Source organism: Zingiber officinale, chromosome 8B, assembly GCF_018446385.1.
Source record: "Zingiber officinale cultivar Zhangliang chromosome 8B, Zo_v1.1, whole genome shotgun sequence".
In the NCBI taxonomy this organism is placed as follows: domain Eukaryota; kingdom Viridiplantae; phylum Streptophyta; class Magnoliopsida; order Zingiberales; family Zingiberaceae; genus Zingiber; species Zingiber officinale.
The window spans coordinates 17,007,324-17,028,678 of record NC_056001.1 but is presented as its reverse complement, the minus strand read 5'-3'; the positions used below and the strand labels follow the sequence as shown (position 1 = coordinate 17,028,678).

General features: G+C 36.0%; 1 protein-coding gene across 1 annotated transcript; it reads right to left on the bottom strand.

The window, feature by feature from the left end:
- Window positions 1–8,003: 8,003 nt before the first annotated feature.
- Window positions 8,004–11,709, bottom strand: LOC122016092. Its single transcript, XM_042573279.1, has 2 exons — window positions 10,555–11,709; window positions 8,004–8,919 (listed from the first exon to the last, which is right to left on the bottom strand). The coding sequence occupies exons 1-2, from the start codon at window positions 10,951–10,953 to the stop codon at window positions 8,377–8,379; spliced, it is 942 nt and encodes a 313-aa protein (XP_042429213.1). The 5' UTR covers window positions 10,954–11,709; the 3' UTR covers window positions 8,004–8,376.
- Window positions 11,710–21,355: the final 9,646 nt, after the last annotated feature.

Below are 21,355 nucleotides of genomic sequence, written 5' to 3'. Positions count from 1 at the left end.
ACCCAACTCAAGTTCATCAATAATAACTCATACCACTAAAGAGTTATTATTGCACTACCGCACCAATCCCATATTACAATATGAGCTCATTCTTATCATGAGTGTGTTAGTCTCCATGTGTTTAAGATATCAAATGTTCACTAATTAAATGAGTTACTGACAACTCACTTAATTAATATCTTAGCTCCAAGAGTAATACCACTCAACCTTATTGTCATGTCGGACTAAATCCACCTGCAGAGTTTACATGACAATCCTTATGAGCTCCTCAAGGGGACACCATCAACTTATATTACTAGGACACAGTTTCATTCTATAATCAACAACACACCATATAAATAATATCATTTCTCAACTTATCGGGCCTATTGATTTAACGAACTAAATTTCACCCTTTGATAAATTAAAGAAATAAATATTAAGTATATGTGCTTATTATTATATCATGATTAAGAGTACATACTTCCATAATAACGGAGGTATCGTTCTTTTTAACAGTCAGTATAAAAAGAAACTACCTCAAATGTTCCTGCTCAATACACTCAGAGCGTACTAGTGTAATTTTATAGTCAAGATAAACTAATATCAAATTACACTACAATCATTCCAATAGTTTGTCTCATTCCATTTTGGTTGTGAGCAACTATTTATAATTTATAAGGAACTAATAACATGATCTTCTGTGTGACACCACACACCATGTTATCTTTAATATAAATTAAATGAACAACTACACTTAGCATATAAATGTAGACATTTGATCAATATAATTCTTATTTCAAAATAAATGTTTATACAAAAGCTAGACTTTTAGTATACAATCTAACACTCCTGACTACTGATTGTCACGTCCCCTGAATTCTAACTGACACGTCCCCTTAACTTTTGACTACTACGCGCTCTTAACTTCTGACTTTCTAACCTAATCGGACCTAACCATTATGCACTGTATCAATTACAATAGCAAAAAAATATGCCACATCAACATTAATCGTTCAGAGATGAATGACATTGTGGATGCTCTAACTGACCGTCAAGTACACAGGGTACTATAAGATTGGAGCAAAATCAATAGAAATAAATTGAAATGAAATAAAATAAAATAAAGCATTTTTTTATAATTTCATTGTAATATTAAACCTGGTTCAGTTATATTTAATTTTTTTAAATAAATTTAATGTGTCTTAATGATTTGAATACATTTGGTTCAGTTAGAGTGGTCCTTCCTCTAAGTTAATTGGTGTTTCTTTCTTTAGTTTAGTCTGTTTCATTTAATATGTTTGGATTAATCGATTCACTTTGATTCATTTGGTTTGCTCGGTCTGATTCATATTCAATTTGTTTCGTTCAATTAAACAGTGGATTTTTTTTTTGAATTTAGATTACTAGACTAATTCTGTAATTCTCCATCGTAGTTGATATTCTCATTTGAAATTATATTAAATCTAATTTTAATATCATACTTTTAATTAATTTAGTGTATTTAGTCTTCTTAATCTATTATCAATGCTCAACTTGATTTTGTCATTCGATACATTTAATTTAATCATTCTACTCGATTGGTTCACGCTAAATATTCATTTAATAGTTAATCAAATCTAGTAAATACTTCATTTATATAGATAAATTGAGTTAGAGCAAAAAAAAAAAAAAAAATATGATATTACTGTAGGATCGAAAAGAATTTAGATAACTACATAATGGTATGATATTGTCTACTTTAGACTTAAGCCCTCATGGTTTTACTCTTGAACTCTCCTCAAAAGGCCTCATACCAATGGAGATATTTTTCTCTTATAAACCCATGATCTTTCTCATGTATTTTCAATGTGGGACTATGTTTGCAACCTTATAACCCCAACAATCCCCCCTCAAACAAAGGACCACAAGCTTCCCACGTTCGATCATCGATCCAACAGGTCTTCCTGCCCCTCGGTCCACCCGACCTACTAGGACTTCCTTGCCTAGTCGCAACTAGGACTTCCTGCCTGGTGTCTGGTCCTCTTGATCCGAATATAGGAGTCCCCACTTCCTTTGTTCGAGGTCAATATTGTACTCACATGGCTCAATTAGATCATAGCTCTTGTGCACAGTCGGCGGTTAAACCTTCTGGCAGTCCGGGCTCTGATATCAATTGTAGGATCGAAAAGAATTTAGATATCTACACAATGATATGATATTGTCTACTTTGGGCCTAAGACCTCATGGTTTTGCTCTTGGACTCTCCCCAAAAGGCCTCATACCAATGGAGATATTTTTTTCTTATAAATCCATGATCTTTCCCATATGTTTTTAATGTGAGACTATATTTACAACCTTACAACATTACTCATTCTAAGCAGTTTAATATCATCGACCCATAATAAAATATCGACCCATAATAAAATATAAATGAATAAATCATAGAAGATATTTTATTCTACCATCATTATTTTTTTTGTATGGAAGAGACCAAAGATAAATTATACAAGTGAAATTAGAGATGATATGTTATATTGTACCAATTTCTGAAAATTTTAATATATAACAAATTTAGCATATCAAATTTTCAATATGATATAAATTTCATATCGTTCATATTAAAATTTCGATACCGATATTAAAATTTTTGATAGGTATTATACCATATCAATTTTTTTTAATATATCGTTGATATTAATATATTTGATATATATCGATATATTATATGTGATATATTGAAATTTTCAATATTTTTTCCTCAAATGAAACAATCAAACCAAACTACCTCGTGAGTGAGTAAGTTGAATGTATTTCAATTAGACTAATGAGTAGACTGGGACAAGTTTACACAACGAGAGAATCAATAGGGTGGTTGGTCCAGTTGAATCGAAAAATATCTGTGTATTTGATTAATTGTATTATCTGTGAAATGGAAACTAAGAGGGGTGTATTCAATCAAGAGATTTATGACTTTAATTGATTTTTTAATGATAGATTTTTATTGACTTTTATAGAATCTCATATAGTTATGAAAAAAATTCTATTGAGTTCTATAGATTTTTTGGCAAGATTTTTACAGATATTTATAAACTTTTTCATAGAAACTTGTGGATTTACAGTAAAGAAAAAAAAATCTAAGGTTCGCTATTGCCAATATAATGAACATCGTTCCATATTCAATTTGTATTTTATCTTACCACGCATTGACATTTGCTCGTTGTTGTTCTTGAGTAGCAAATAGTTGATTAAAGCAATCAACAGCATGAACTTGTTCTGGCAAGGATGATGAAACTTTATTATCTAGTTCAACTGAAAATTTATCAAAATAAAACTTCTTGCGAAGAAAATTATGCAATCCAGTACGAGCCAAAACATCTCGATTTGTGTTATATATGAAAATGGAGGAGCTCTTTTGAATATTTTAAACCGTAATTTAAATATTCCAAATATCCTTTTAATGTTGCTCCTCAAGGAAGCATGACGAAACTTGAACAACTCTTTTTCATTTTCTGGGTGACGACCTTGGCCAGTGAATTCCGGGAGAGGATTCCACCATCCACTAAAAAATATTAACCTATCAAACTATGTTCATGGAATCAAACAACAAAATATAAATAACATATGTAATTTTAAAAAATTACAAAAAAATAACATAAAATAAGCAAATAACATATAGAACAAAATATATATACCGTATGGAACTTTCAGTCCGTGAATTTTTGATAAAGCATCTGTCAAAATATTTGAATCATGAGCAGATCTCTCTGACCCACTGAGCACATATATGAATTATAAATCAAAGTTATAAGTTGTCAAAACATTTTGAGAAATCATTCCATAACGATTACGATAGCTATTAGTATCATATCCACACACCATTATTGGAAAATGACTGTCATCAATAACTCCAATGTAATCTTGTAACAATGACAAAAGAATAACGATTATAATAGTAGAAATAGTAGTAATAAAAAAATTTCATTACTTACTGTAAAGTAGGGAAAAAATCTTGTACTCTCCCTTATTCTCTTGGGCACTATAGATCTAGGCTTAACCATCATATATGTTGCAATGTTATTTAATGCTTTCAACACTTTGCTGAAGTTTTAACTAGTATTGTACTGTGATCTGTCAAATGTTTTATGAATCAAAGAGTATTGAGTATTGTGACCAACAAGTATTGAGTATTTGTGAATACAAATGTATCTTATATCTTGCAATGGTATTTTTTTCTCTAAGGATGTTGCACGATTTTAAAAATGCACTAGGGTGCATTGTATAAATTTCTCGAAAGTATGTTACATTGGATCCTCTTTAAATATTCTATGAATATAATCGTATCCTTTGGAAATTATTGGTCATCTACTTAAGGAATGATGGACATGTTCACTATGCATATAAGCTATATATTCAATCAACACACATAGGATCCTATAAAATTCCACCAACAAATACCTAAGCATTTCGTTTAATTCTTCTTCTAATATCTTTTCTTCCATTTGTTTTTCTACTTTATACATGTTGATATTTGACATTTAAATGAACCAACTGATATCAAACAAGAAATTAAAATAAAAAAACTCTAATAATTTATAAAAAACATTCCAATTATAACCAAAATAAGACACAGTTAATAATCAACTTGAAACTGGTAAATTTATAAATAATCCGAACCAAGAAATCATTATTGCTAGTTCAATCACTAGAACACAATTCAAAATAATATGATAAAATTTTAACATAATAAAATTCATTATTAGTAATGCCCCAAAATTCATTCATTCATTCAATTTATAGTCTAACCATTATAGACGCTCTTCAATGGCCATTTTCAAAAAATCGATCTTCTTTGATTGAGTATTAAGAAAATCAAGTACTTTAAATCGACTACAATGATCCAAGTTTGGGTCCTCCTTGATAGCATCCCAACAACCTTCACCCGCATTCTTTATTGATTCTATTTTAGAAGTCACCTCCTCAAGAATATGAGAGAGTCTATACATAACATTTGCATCAATATTCTTGAAAGTACTTGATTTTCCTTCAAGCTCGATCCTATCTCGTTTTCTAGTGGTTGAAGGAACTTCGAACTTATGGATTGAGATGGTAATGGTGGAGCAGACTCATCGAAAAATGAAGGCTCGTATGAAGATTTTTATCTATCACTTTGTACGAATTCACCAATATTATGATCAAACATGTAATCATCTAACAAATGAGTATTTCGATTTCCTCTTACCTCTAATGTTCTTGCATCAGTGTCATCTCCTAGTCCCATCAAATATTTTTATATAGCAATTTCATTTCCAACTGTAATTCTCAAACCTTCATAATTCTCAAATATTTGCAATTCTCAAAGTTTCTAGTGAGGTGGTAAAGGGTGAAAAATAACAAATGTTAATGCTAGTTATAATTCTAATCATAAATATAAATTTTATTATTTTAAATAGAAAATATTAACATTAAAATAATCCTTCTATATTTCTTCAAGAGTCGTGAATTTCTTCTTCTAAGGATCTCATCCAAAATCAAAGTTATGACACATAAACTTACAATAGTTGTTGTACCTCAGTTTTAACCACTTTAAACAACTTTGATATTGTGTGAAAGTCTTTTCGATTGCAAGTTTTTTTGTTTAGAATTGACAATATTTTTGTTTCTACGATTTTTTTGTTTAAGACTCCACTTCTATCACGCCATCCTTACGTGGCAGCTTTAAATATGAGTTTTAACAATTCGTTGTTCTCTTCAGTGATCCCTACATTATATTTAGCTTGTGAATCTTTCATTTGTAATATCACTTGAATATACATAAAATAGAAAATAAATACATAAGCATGAGAATCTAGATTGACGGTGAGACGCCTCGATTCATAATGATTCAAAAAATTTTATGAAAAACATGCTTTTGAAAATTGACGGTGAATCCCCTTGATTATGTAGCTTTCTAGAGAGAAAGGAAGAAACTGAGAGATGGAGAGGACGTCGAGGGAATCAGAAGAAGAAGATGAAAAGAGAGAGCGATGCCGACAGGATATGACGGGGCGTTGCTGGCCTTCACCAATGACGATTACAAGGAAGGGGCAGCGGTAGGATCCTACTGTGGGTGTGCGTGTGAGAGGGTTAGAACGTCGAAGAGGTATGGAAAAAAAAATAAGAGAGAGATGTATGCGGTTAAAATGTCTATAGAAATATCAAGGGTGAGTAGATGACTTTTATTATTATTATTTTTAAAATTTGTACCCAAGGAATTTTAGAAGAATCCAAGAAAATATATTGAAAGTTTGGATAATAAAATTTTTTTTATAAAGTTTTAAAAAGTAAATTTGAATATCACAAAATTTTTTAAAACTCTATAAAAATTTAATTTAGATATCACTATATTTCTATAAAGTTTATAAAAATCTAGATTGAATACACCTAGACTTTTAAAATTCATTGTACGTAATTAAAAGTAATTCATCCCCTAAATCAGGTGGCGTTTAGTTTAGGGGTCTGAGAATGAGGGAATGAATTTATTCCTAAACTTTGTATTTGGTTGATGAGAATGAAATTAAAGTTTTTGAATGAAACCCAAAAACTTGAGTTTGATGAAACTCACCTCCTCCCTTAGGTTTTGATGAGAATGAAAATTAAATTTTGGACGAAAATACTCTTAACATATTTGTTCATTTTTTTATATCACTTTTTCTTTTCTTGTTCTCTCTCATTATACTTTTTCTCTCCTCATTCTATCATCACAATTTCTCTCTCATTATACTTTCTCCTCAATCTCTCTCATCATATACTCTCTCGCCTCATTTTCTCTCGTAACACATTATCTCTTTTCATTCTCTCCCATCGTATTTCTCTTGTCACACTTTCTTTCTCTTCATTCTCTTCCATCATATTTTCTCTCTCATTCTATTTTATCTCTCTTCATCCTCTTTCGTCATACTTTTTCTCTTCCATTACGCTCTCGTTCATCAATTTTTTCTTATTATACATTCTCTCTCCTCAATCTCTCCCATCACTTTCTCTCATTACATCTTCTCTCTCGTCATCCTCTCTCTCATCATACTTTCTCCCTCATTTTCTCTCATGATACTTTCTCTCCCATCAGTTTCTTTTATCTTTTTTCTCATCACACTTTCTCTCTTATCACAGTTTTTCTCTCATCATACTTTCTTTCTCCTAATTTCTCCCATAATACATTCTCTCTCCTCATTTTCTCTCACCACACTTTATATCTCTTTATTCTCTCTCATCATACTTTCTCTCTTATCATATTTTCTCACTCCTCATCCTCTTTAATAATGCTCTTTTCCATCGCTCTCTTTCCTCATTTTCTCTCAACATACTTTTTCCCTCTTCATTCTTTCCCATCGCATTTTTTCTCTCATTAGAGTTTCTCTTTCATTATTCTCTCTCATTGTATTTTTTCTCTCACATTCAACTTTCTCTCACATTTAATTTTTTTCTCTAAAAGTAAAAAAGGAAATTTAAATTCATTCTGATAGAAAATATTCAACTAATCAAATATTATTTTTAATAATAATACCTATACTCATACCATTTTCATTCCATAATATTATGATTCTCATTTCGATTCTGTTTGTTAGGAAAGAATCAAACGTCACCTTAATTTGGTTTGGTCAATAAAAATTACAAACTGAGGAATGAATTTAGCCGCTCAATCAGGTAAAACAGACACCGACCTTTCATCATGACGCGCTCTACTGTGCCTTCTTTGTTGCTAAAGGGGTGAAGGATCGACAAAGTAGACCTCCATGTGACCTTCTCTTTTGTCTCTCTACTGGTCACTCACCTTGTTGCTCTTTCCACTTGCTAAGAAGCTTACAAATCAACAACTTGCAGTAATATTTTGGATCAACAAGAGATATTCTAATCGAATCACCATCCCCGATCTATTTCAGAGACACAATTTCACATCCACCAAGGCATCACACAAGTGGTTTCATATCAATTGGAGTAAAAGAGGATAACAATCATCTCAAGCAATCCAGTATCATCGGCCTCCTGACTAGATACAGACAGATAAATTATGAAAAACATTTTGCTCTAATATAACGACCCTTTACATGAGAGAAGTCAAATATCCAACTAGATATTTTACACCCGTTGAGAATTAACTTTAAGACCAAGTGGACCAAGGTATAGCCACAAGCTATGAAAATATTCATGAAATGGGGTTTTATTTACATTGAGACCGAGTTTTGCCAAACACATGCCAGGACAATACAAGGTGCCAAAGGGAGGTCATGTGTTAAAGGATTTCAACAGAAGGTGAGACAAAACAATTTGTTGAGTTGGTTGGCCAGTAAGTACTTCAGAAGAGATATCGTGCTCTCTATGTTCATCAATGAGGAATGAACAGTTTGAAACGATATCACAACGTTTAAACTGTTCAATTTATCACAATATCCTGGTCCAAGATGCCAAGAATGGGAAAATTGCAATCAACAGTCTTAACAACAGAGGCTCGTCCTTGTACCTTCCCCTCTTGGACAACTTCCCCTTTCTAGTGGGCTTAAACTGGGATAAATCTTTTTTTGATGGTCCTTCTCTTTGGCGTCTCGCATAGCCATTAGTGTTGCCTCTGCCATGTATATCTAGTTCATCCCATCCCCCTAAACTAGTTCCAGAGGTTGTTGCTCCAGTAACACCAGTATCTGCTGACACCCATGACTGATAACCATTGTTTCCTTCCTCATCCTCACTACCTTGATCCTGCCATCGCCTTCCAAACCCCCAATTCGACCTTGTGAATTCTCTCTTCCTGGCCTTAGTCTTGGTTCGTGGACCATCTTCTGCCTTTCCCCACACCTTGTCAATTGCTAGAGAGATTGCCGATTGGCCAAGAGGTAATGCCAAGGCCAACAAGAACGCTTTTGGACCGGTTGTAAGAAGCATCGAAACTATAATAGCTGGTAGAAAATAGCCATAAGATTTGAACACCTGCTAACACCATTTTCCGAATCAAAATTCAGTTAAAAATATGTTCAAAGAAAATATATAACACTGACAAAACATTCAAGCTATTAACATATCACAAAGTTCTGCACCTAAAAACAACCTCAGGAAAGTTTTGACTTACACATTGAAGAATACCCTTTTTTTCTCTTGTCTCACTAACTAATGTAATATGCTTCTTATAGTAACAGATAGAGTTCACAACACTCAAACAATGAATTAATTGATTTCTCATTTTTGTTGACGGGCACCTTCCTCAAATGATGATAGAGGCTGTCTTTTGTGAACATTATCTATTTATATTTGATTTACAGATATGTATGACTATTTGAATGTGATGCTAGCATCCCCATTGACATGCAAAAGAGACACAACTGACATTGGAGTACTGACATGTTGCATAATGTAAATGAATTTGGGATGTATGAATGAACTTGATGCATATGAATTAAAAAAAAATGCATTTTTTAAACTTTTAAGATTTTTAGAAGTTCTAAATCACGATTGAATATTATAAAGAAAAAAAATATCAAATAGTCAAGACAAAGTAAACTTACATTTGGTTTGAGTAGGATAAGTTATTTTAGGAATTGATTGTGTGCATCAATTTCGAAGTTTGGGTCATGGTTAGGGTTTTAAAAGGAATCTCAATATCAACTTGTTGAATTATCCTTCTTACTAATAAAATTTTAGCTGTTCTATGGTTATTCTTTTGTTATGACACAGGCGGAGGCATACAATTCAAGAGATGTGGATGGGAGAGACAGTTTTGTCTTTTTTGTCACTCCAGCTGCATCAGAACCCCTTCATGTATGGTTTTACATGCTCCAAGGCAGTGAAATAGAGCATCTAGGTTGCAGAATTGGTAAGACTACACAACAGAGGCCTACATCTGATGGGTAACCATTGGAGTTGGCTGCCACATTGAATACAAAGAAAGGAGAAAAACAAGCATGCACACTTTTTTCTTTCAAGTTTAATGATGGTAGAAGACTTGAAACTCAATTCCTTGTGGCACAGTTTCTTACACTAACTTAACCTAGTAGCTGTTGAGAGTGGATCCTTTCCTACCTTCAATTCTAGTCATGAAAAGATCACCTCATCAAATTACTAACCAGCTTCCTGTGAGTGGCAAATTTGAAGTTGGCATAGTTAGTTTCAGGTCCCTTTACTTTCTATATTTGTAAATTATGGTTCCTTTTTCAAGGATAGTTCAGGTTATTTCAGAGACAAAAATAAAAAAACACAGCCAAGATGTCAAATTCTGTTAAATTCATCATTGGAATCATTTGTAAATTTTCCTCAATGCCATTACATTTGTGAAATTATCCTGCAGTATATTTGCCACAAGTTATTTAGAATCAACAATGTCAAAGATTAAAGATTATTTTGCACTTTATCTCTGACTATACAACTGACTTTTATTCTATCTAGATAAAATAAATCCCAAAAAATTATAAGACTGTAATCACAATAACTATCCCACAAATTCAACTATAATAGCTTAACATTTAACCTCACAAGAGCATCATCACAGTATCGAATTAGGTCGTAAAATGTAAATGTTCATTTTAAAGGAAAAAAACTCAAGCGAGACAAAACTACTGAGAGTAGCAATACCTTAAAGATCCAAATCATATCCCAGGGATCCGTAGGGTCATCATCAAAGTCTTCGAAGTCCTCATCAACATCAATCTGAGAATCGTCAGACCACCACCGCCTCTTTTTGCTCCTCCATGGGTTTCCCTCATCTTGGTCTCCGCCTCTTCTGCTGCCATCTCGGAACTTGAATCTTCCAGCACGGATGGGCTCCGCGTTCTCGTCCCCAGAGGAACTGCCACCGCCGTCGCCCCCAGTAACCTGGCAAAAGGACGAGCTTCTGCGAGCGCCACAACGGGAAATCGGAGACGAAAGTTTAGGGCAAAGGACAAGGGTAGGGTTCCGGTGGAGAGAGCTTGGATTTGGATTCGAGGAAGGGAGTGGAGGGGGCGGGGAAGAGAGGAGGTCGCAACGAATCATGTCATCTCTCTCTTATCTTTTTTGGTCGTCACCTGTGAATCGACATAAAAAACGATCGATTTACAGTTTTTTCACAAATTAAATAATGAAAAAAATAGAAAGGGCGTTTCTTTTTCTATTTTTAAAAATTAAAACTGCAAGAATTAATTCTTTATGTAAATCGTGTAAAATATTAAATCTAATAGTTTTAATTGATTAAAATAAAATTATTTTCCATAAAATGGTATAAAAATAACGAGCCCGTTTTTTTTCGGTTAACTATGTAACGGCTAAACCCTTCAACAAATAACGAATTTAATATTTGAAGTCTTCCGCCTCGCTGTCGTAGGCGACGAAGAAGTCTTCTACGTGGTCGTCGGCCGCGGGCGGGTCGGCGATCCAGGGGAAACGGAGGAAGCGCGCAGAGGGCGTCTTGAATCTGATGATGGGTGTTTCCTGGAACGAGAACTCCCGCTCCCCGTAACGGAGCTGGTCGCCGGCGGCGGCGCGCTGGCCCCGGGTCTGAGGCCCTTGAGGTAGCCGGGGAGGAGGCGGAGCTCGACGAAGATGCCGCGCCTGAACGCGCCGCCCTTGCGCATCTACAGAACGGCCAGGTGCAATAGCCTCGATGGGCGGCGCCCTGCGGCGGACGACGGCGTTGCTTTCTTCTTTGCCGCCATGATTTGTCTACTTCGAGAAAGGAAGGGTATGAAAATGATTTTTTTTTTTTCAAAAAAAAAATCTTTTTGGATAAAAATTGGAAATGAAGACGATGATGGAGTGAAATCTATGTGAAGCATGTAATTTATAACTGAATTAAAACAGGAACACAAGGATCTTAATTAGGGGGCAAGCAGGAAGCTTTCTTCAGCACGTACTCCCACCTTCAACACGCTTTGCTCTTAATTAAACGCGTTTCGATAATGTTGTTTGTTATTTCAGCTAAACTAAAGCTTTACAGCTAAACAGAACAACCTGCCTCATTTGTCCGGTTATATAAATTTCTTTTCTGTTTTTTTTTTTTAAATCCGGTATCCATCTCTTCAAATAAATAATGATGAAGGTCTCGATTTCATGAAAATTTCCTATGGACCATAGTGTTACGATAAAAATACGAGTAACCTTAGGATCAGAAGAAGGTCAATTGTTTAGTTCACCTAGAAGTTGAGGTTTAAATATTGGTCAACTCAAATAAAATGTCGATCAAATCATCAGAGAGCCGATCGGACCCGAGCCCAAGGGCTCTGCTCTCCTACATTGTTTATATGACTCTGCTCCCCTACGTTGTCCTGATCGAATTTTCAACTTACTAGGTTTTGTTATCCTACATCGTCTCGATCAAATCTTCAACTCATTGGACTATACTTCACAACATCCTCTCGATTAGATTTTCTAATTATCAGGGCTCAGTTCCTTTTAACACCCTATAAAATAAACAAATATAAAAACAGATTCATTAACTCTTGATCAGAGATTCTGCTCTCTTTTATCAATCCATTATCTCACTATTTGTAACATACCCATAAAGCGCTATACATAAAGCGCTACAATAAAAAGACTAATAATAACAATTTTTCACAATTATAGTAGCCCCTTTAGAATTGTTGTTAAAAGTCATGTTATTAAAGGGATAGCTTGAAGACAACAGTTAAAAATTATTGTTGCTGAAGGCAAAGACAATAGTTTTACAATGATGAAAAATCGTTATCTTTTTTCAAATAAAAATTAAAAAAATTAATATAAAATTTTCTAGTATTATAAATCATTTAAAATATAAAATTCAAAAATAAAATTTAATATACAATTTTTTCAATGTTCGAAAATAATATTTACAATATTCTGAAAAAAATTTATAAGCAACCAATATAATAACAAGTAACGACACTATTAAAACAAAAGTAGAATAACATAGTAACATGAGATTTTCTACTTAGATGTCGATGAAGAGACAATACTGTAGCTCTCATTGCCCCTTAACATGTAGAAATCTCCATTTTTTTGACTTTTTGACATTCTTCCTAGTACCTTGAGGACTCATGTTCAAATAAATATATATATTACAAATTAAAAAAATCATAATTGTATACATAACAAATTGATATAAAGTCTTACTAGTGTAATCTCTTAAGTTTTTGCAAATTTATTTCAATCCCTCTTTAGTTTTATTCATTCCTTGCTAAGACTTCATTAATCTCTTGCACAACTTATTCCAGTGTTCAAATTTGCAAATACAATCAATATAATTTTCAAAGCTTCCTGAATGTAAAATATACAATGTAACTGAAAAAATATACATATAATAATCCATCACAACATCAATTCTCCAACTCATTTCACTAGTATATATATATTTCAGTTTAATAGGATAGTCCGATGAAGAAACAAAGTACCTTCATATTTAAGTTCCAGAACAAGCTCTTGGAAACCGTTGTTGCTTGATAAATCCTGGTGAATGAGAAGTGTTTCCTAAAGAAAAGAGATATGTAATTAGTTTTGGTGCAATTTGCACTAACGGTCTAACTCAGACTTTAATGAATGACAAATAAGTTAAGTATAATTGTGATCTAACCTCTTTACCAAGAGTGCAGGAGTTAACCAAATAGGTCGACAAGTTAATCGAATATCTGGTGAGAAGTCCAGATAGGTCGACGGGTCGACCGGATATCTGCCGAGAAATCCAGCTAAGTCAACGGGACAATCGGATAGATGGTGTGAAATTCAATTAGGTCAACGGGCTGACCAGATAGTTGGTGCAAGTCCAGATAGGTAGACGGGCCGACCAGATATCTGGCAGGAAGTCCAGTTGAGTCTGCGGACCGGACAACTAGCAAACTAGTAAGTAAATGTAAGTCACTGAAGGAGAGTGACTAAGTGAGGACGTGCCCTGGTTAAGGGGACAATAGACGTCGATCTAGTTTAGGACAATTTTGGATCCCTAAACTGAAACCTTAACTAGTTCCTAGTCTTGGGAGGATAGGAATTAATTACTATCACTTATTATAATTGTACTAACTTTATTTTGCAGGGTAGATATTTTAGTTATTAGATTAACACATTTTGCAGGGTAAAAAGGAGTAAAAGCCTTCGGATGAACAGTGTTTGAACGCGCCTTCAAGCAATGAATACGAAGGTGTCTTCCATGGCTATGGAAGGCGCCTTCCAAAGGATAAAACTTGACCGCTTCGACGATAAGCTAGAGCAAACTTCGGGATAAAGTTTATTCCATTGGAGGTGTCTTCCAAGCCTATGGAAGGCACCCTTAATGCCCTATATAAGATAGTCCTGAGGAAGCTTCAAAGAACAACACATATACGAACTACTACACATTCATTTTGAGGTTTCGATTGCTCTAGGCTCCTGCTACGACTCTACTACAAAACTATTGCACCTGATGACTGCTCCGAGGACTTCTGATCACGACCGACAGATCGACATTAACACACGAACAAGCTACTTTATTCCCTAAGTGTCGGTAACATTTTTTGTAGTTAAATTTTATAAACGGGAAGTGCAGTCTGTTGCACTTCTCGAATCTTCTTTGTACTCGATTCTCTCTTTCGGAGATTTTTATCTGAGAAACAAGTCCATTGTTTCCTCTTAGAATCACAATATCTATTACATCATCAAGCTGATGCATAGAATACCAATTTAGATGTTAACATCTTATAAAGTATATTCATCGTCAAATTTTTATCCTCAACTTAAGAAAATCTGGAATATAATATTTTAAAGTCATAAACACGATAAGTTTTTCACTAACTGTATCAGAAATGGTTGCAGTGATTACCTGAAACAACATAAATCTTTATTTTTGAAAGTAGGGTAGAGAGACAGACAACAATATTTATATGAATATACGAAACTAATTAAAACCCTGTGAAGAATTGCATTTGAAGACCTAGCTTGTTTTCCTCCTTTAAGAAGCAGACCACTCCCACTTCGAATTGCTAATGTCACTATCTATTGAGTCAAAATCATAATCAATATAGCGTGATAAAAGTAGCGACATAGATTTAAATCGAAGCAACAAACCTAGAACATGTAATATAACCTAAGCTAATCTATCCTAATCGCATTCAAAGGAAGAGCACAAACATAATGGATTTAATACTAACAAGCAATGCAAAACAACTAACTAAAGGAATTACCAAACTAAAGTCTAATTACTTAAGGAAAACATTCCATGAAACACCTTGCAAGCATCATCCAATCAAAACTCACTACATGAAATCCTAAACACGGGAACCAAATCAATTACAAGCATTCAAACATGAATTCATTCAAGCGATCAACACATCAAAGTATTCGGATCAAATCAACTTCAAGTAGTGTTTGGGGAAATTTATCGAACACTTGATAAACATCAAATGATTCAAACTTAATAATACATGACATCTTAGGCATGAAACATTGGATCTACTCAATCAATCAAATATGGAGATCAACCAACAACTAAATGAAACAAAGCAACACAACGAACAACCAAATCAAAACTTGTCGAAGAAGGGATGTTACAATCTGGATGGATGCGTGAGATGAATCTGCTATCTGGAACTTTTAAGGGTTTGTGCTGGAGATAGGAAGGGCGCCAGAGATGAGATGATGATGGTGACTCCTCTCCCAATCGAGAGAGGGTTGTGGAATGGAGGAGATGGCTCCCGAATCTGGGAGGAAACTCCGGTGGTGGCTGCGTGAAGAAGACTCGAATCTGAGTCTTCCAACAGAAATGACCAGCGACAAACGTGGAGATGAAATGAGATCTGGCAGGGGCGATTGGGTTGCTCCTCTTGTCTCAGATTCGATCGGAGAAGAGGGCCATCTGAGATGGATTCGGTGGAGAGAACCTCTTCCAATCAAGTGAGGGTGTTCTTGGGATGAGCAGACCGGTCAGTGGTTGTGATGGTGGAGATCCCCTTCTACCTTTTTTTTTTTTTTTTTTTTTTTTTTTTTTCATTTTTACTTAATTTTTATTTAGTTTTTTAATTAATTTTATTTATTATTTTTTATAAATACTTATATATTTTTATTTAGTTTTTATTTAATTTTATTTTTTTAATCAGTTTTATTTATTATTTTTATCATACTTTTTAAATTTTATTTATTTTTTATTTAATTTTATTTTTTTAAATCAATTTAGTTTATTATTTAGTTAATTTTTTCAATTTTATTTATTTTTATTTAGTTTTATTTTTTTAATCAATTTTATTTATTATTATTTATGAAAATTTTTATTTTATATAATTTTTAATATAGGTCAAAATCTCTCATTTCCTTAAAATTACCTCCATAATTCGACACTTAAATTACCCCTTATCCAAATCTTGACACATGCTAAAATCTTCTCTCTCTTTAAATTATCCTTCCTTTCTAACTCTTGACACATGACACATGTCAAAACCTCTCTATTTTTAAATTACTCATCCTCCAACCATTGACATTTGTCAAAACACCACTCTCTTTAAATTACCCCTCTTCAACGCTTAACATATGTTAGAACCTCCCATCCCTTTAAATTACCCACCCTCCAATCCTTGACACATGTCAAACATCACTCTACTTTTAAACTACCTTTTTCAATCCTTGACAAATGTCAAAATCTTTCCTCCCTTTAAATTACCTCCTCCCCACTTTTAACACATGTTAAAATTTTTCATCTCTTTAAATTACCCCAATTTCAACCCTTGATACATGTCAAAATATCTCATTTCTTTAAATTAACCCCTTCTAACTTTTAGCCTATGTCAGAATTTTTCACTAATATTTTTATTAATTTCAAATATATAATTTTTATTTTAATCTATATTTTTTATTTTTAAAATTTTTACAAATAATAACTCCTAAAATTTTTCACTAGTAAAATTTTTACAATAAAATATTATAAACATAATAAAAACGTAAAAAAAAAAATGATTGAACAGAAAAAAAATAATTAAAAAAAAAATCAATAGATAAAAGGGGAAAAAAAGCGGACAATTGACTAAGAAAAGGATATAAGGGTCAAAAAGATTTGGTGGGCGACGGAAATGTGGCGGTGTCAGACAATGAAGAGAAGAAGAAACGTAATTGGTCATGCACTGTGCTTCTCCCATCTTTTGAATCATCTAGATTTGAACGAATGGCCGGATACTTTCAGATCTGGATCAAAATTCACCTGTTGATTAATGCAAGTACCAATTTAATAGAGCAAAAAACGTAGCACATAGATAATTGTTTAATAAAATCATTATCTATTATCATGTAAATAATGCTAATAAATAACAGTTACTTAAAATTATTATCGTAAGTTCAAAAAAATAAATTTATAGATAATAATTTTAAAAAATCGTTGTTTTGACATACATAATACAATGATTTTTTTAAAAATCGTTGTCTTTATCTATTGAGTATGGTTGAATCCAAAATTTCTTGTAGTGAAGCTTAATGGGGTTTTCAACTCACGAGCTTATTTCATAATTAATATCGCACGTGGAATTGTCAGAAGCATATGAGACATTATCTTTGGACAAATATAGGATATGAGAGTGTATGAAAGATAAGACTACAAAATACAGTAAACAATATAATTGATTTTGTTCGAACGTGCGAAGCTAGAAAGCTGGGGAGATGGCGGCTATAGAGGCATCCCGAGCGGCCCTCGAGACTTATCAAGGTAGTGAGTCCAACCGATTTGAGCTCATGAAGCGGGCCTACCTCCGCTCAGACACCTTCAATGACAAGGTCACCGATCATGCGCTCCGTCTTTTCAACCTTGCCATCGACGGGGCGTTCGACCAACTGAAGAGTGGCGGCCATATTCCGAGTAAGGTCATTAGCCGGGACAAGATGACTAAATCGTTACCTGACGATGTACTCGACTACCTCGAGTGAGCTTGCTCCTGCGTACCTTATATTTTGTATTGCCCTTCCGACCTCGTAAAAACTATGCAAGTGTTAATGAATGGTCACCCGTTCAACGAACCATTTTATTTGATGTCACTCCTTCATGCTGCGTCATTCGACGCTTCCTTGTTTTATTTTCAGTTGTTTGTCCCTGCGTTGCCGCTCAGGATCAAATAGGACTACGAACCACTTACCATTTTATGTAGCGAAAAGCTTCAAAGTGTGGCTCCGTGGTCCACCGGTCGACATCGTACTACTCACTTGGGTAAGCCATTTTTCATTGGTCTCGGGTTTATAGTCGTCGCTCGGCTGTTGGAGTCGTAGACTTGGATTTAAGGTCGTTGCTCGACCATTGACATGCGCAGACAAGGATTTAAGGTCGCCGCTCAACCGTTGACGAAGACCAGAGTTTAACGTCGCCGCTCGACGGTTGACGAAGACCATGATTTAAGGTTGTCGCTCAACCACTGATGTAGACTAGGATTTAAGGTCGTCGCTCAACCGCTAATGCTGACAAGGGTTTAAGGTCACCCCTGGACCGTCGATGAAGACTAGGGTTTAATGTCGCCGCTCAACGATTGATATAAGTAGACGAGGGTTTAACGTCGTCGCTTGACCGCTGATGACGACAAGAGTTTAAGGTAGTCGCTCGACCATCGGTAAAGATCAGGGTTTAACGTTACTGCTCGACGATCGGTGAAGACTAGGGTTTAATATCGCTATTCGACGGTCGATAAAGACTAGGGTTTAACATCGCCACTCGACGATTGTAATGCGTAGACAAGAGTTTATAGTTGCCACTAGACTTTTAACTTGGTCGATCAGCTCAAAAGTCTGGAATACTTGTGCTTTTTATTCATATTTTTCCTACACTTAAAAGACACACACACTTATAAAAATACATTGATATTCACTCGCGCATCTCTCGCCCGGCTCTGTAGGGTTGGAGATGATTCGCACTCCATGACCGCTTGAGCTGTGTCTTCCATCTTTATCCTCTAAGTAGTAGGCTCCCGAGTGAAGCTTCTGCACGATCTTGTAAGGTCCCACCCATGGCACCTTGAGCTTGGTGACGTCGTTGATCGACTTTATTCTCTTCCATACCAAGTCGTCGACTTGGAAGGACCTCGAGATCACCCTTCGATTGTAGTTTTGGCTCATCTGCTGCCGATACGCCATCAACCGAACGGTAGCCTTATCCCGCGCCTCATCCACCAAATCAAGTTCCATGAGTCTCTGCTTGGTGTTCCCCTCGTCGTAGAGCTATACCCGGTCGGATTCTACTCCGACCTCCACGGGGACCACCTCTTCACCACCGTACACCAGATGAAATGGTGTTACGTCTGTCACCTCCATTGGAGTCGTACGAAGGGACCACGGAACACTGGGGAGCTCGTCGACCCAACTGCTTCCTGCGTGGTCGAGCCGAGCTCGTAGGCCTATGAGAATCTCCCGGTTGGTGACTTTCGCCCGGTCGTTGCTTTGGGGGTAGACCACAGAGGTGAAGGCCTGCTGGATGTCATAGCCTTCGCATCACTCCTCGAGTCTCCGACCAGCGAACTGCCTCCCGTTGTCCTAGACGAGCCAGCGGGGGATGCCAAACCGACACCGAATGTTCTGTCAGATGAATTTGATAACCACCTGTTCACTTATTTTGGCCAGCGGCTTGGTTTCCACCCACTTTGAAAAGTAATCCACCGCGACGAGCAGGAATCTTCACTGAGCAGTCGCCATGGGGAACGACCCAACGATGTCCATGCCCTATTGGTCGAACGTGCAAGACACCGTGGGCGCCTTCATCTCCTTGGTCGGCCAGTGCGGAATGTTGTGATACTTTTGGTAGGACAGGCAGGTGACTACTGTCTGAGCAGTGTCTTCTTGGAGAGAGGGTCAAAAATATTCGGCCAGGAGAATCTTTTAAACTAACGAAAGGTCGCCCGGATGACCTCCACAGGAGCCTTGGTGTACTTCCTGAAAGATGTATTCCGCGTCCTCTGGTCCAATGCACTTGAGCAAGGGCCTGGAAAAGACTCTCTTATACAACTGATCCCCGACCAAGGTGAACTGTCCGACCCTCTTTTTCAATAAGCGAACTTCTTCCTGATCGGAAGGTGAGACACCCGACTGGAGGAACTCTATTAATGTCGTTTTCCAGTCGCTCGAAAAAGTTATCCCTTCCATCCTGTCGATATGCACCATTAATGATATTTGCTCGATCGGTTGCTGTATCACGATCTACGACAATGAACTGGCTAACTTTGCCAGTTTATCCGCGGCCTGATTCTCTGTTCGGGGAATCTTCTATATAAGGACTTTTTGGAAATTCACTTTCAACTTCTTGAAGGCTTCTGTATATCGCTTAAGTCAGCAGTTGCTTATCTCGAACGTCCCTGATAGCTATTGAGCAGCCAACTGAGAATCCGAGTGAATAAAAACTTTTGTAGCTCTGACATGCTGTGTTGCTTGTAAGTCGACTATCAAGGCTTCATATTCAGCTTTGTTATTTGTCGCCCGATGGCCCAATCGAACGGACAGTTGTATTCGATCTTCCCGTGATGAAATTAGTAGTATGTCAATCCCGTCGCCTTGCTGAGTGGAAGAACCATCGACATATATTCTCCAAGTTGCTTCCAGCTCGACTTTCTGGATCTCTGTGATGAAATCAACTAAGGCATGAGCTTTGATCGCCATTCGGGGCTGAAATTGTATGTCGAATTCACTTAGCTCGGTTGTCCACTTGAGCAGCCGGTTGGACGCCTCTGGGTTGAGGAGGACTCTTCCCAGAGCGCTGTTGGTCATTACGACGATCAGATGCACTAAGAAGTACGGGCGGAGTCTCCGAGCGGCCAACACCAATGCATAGGCTAACTTTTCAAGATAGGTATAGCGGGATTCTGCATCTTTTAACATATGACTCAAAAAGAACATGGGTTGTTGTTCGTGGTCGTTCTACCTAACTAATGCCGAGCCAACCACATACTTGGTGGACGATAGGTAGATCCAGAGCGGCTCACCAGCACTCGGCTTAGCTAACACAGGCAAAGAGTTAAGGTACTTCTTGAGCTCTTCCAACGTCCGGTCGCACTTCACGTCCAATTGAAACTTTATAGCTCGGCACAACACCTTGAAGAACGGATGACTCCGGTCGGATGACTTGGAGATGACCTTGACAACGCGATTATCAGTCTGGTCAGCCGTTGTGCCTCCTTCAAGTTGCGCGATGGTGGCATGTCTTGCAGGGCCTTTACTTTGCTCGAATTCACCTTGATCCCCCGCTCGGTGATGAACAAACACTTGTTTAGATTCAGCTTTATTCCCTATGCACTCAGAGTTTGGCAAGTCTCCTCGACATCTGCATAAAGATTAACAACTCGGAGGAATTTTATTAATATGTCATCGACATATACCTCCATGTTGCGGCTAATCTGCCGTCGGAATACCTTGTTCATAAGCTTCTGGTAAGTGGCGTCGACGTTCTTTAGTCCGAATGACATGATGTTGTAGTAATACGTACCGTCGACCGTGATTAAGCTGACCTTTTCTT

Coding starts and splice junctions, on each gene's coding strand:
- LOC122016092 (XM_042573279.1), bottom strand. CDS start 10,953: ATGATTCGTTGCGACCTCCTCTCTTCCCCGCCCCCTCCACTCCCTTCC. Junction 8,920..10,554: donor ATATGATTTGGATCTTTAAG/GTATTGCTACTC, acceptor TGGTGTTAGCAG/GTGTTCAAATCTTATGGCTA.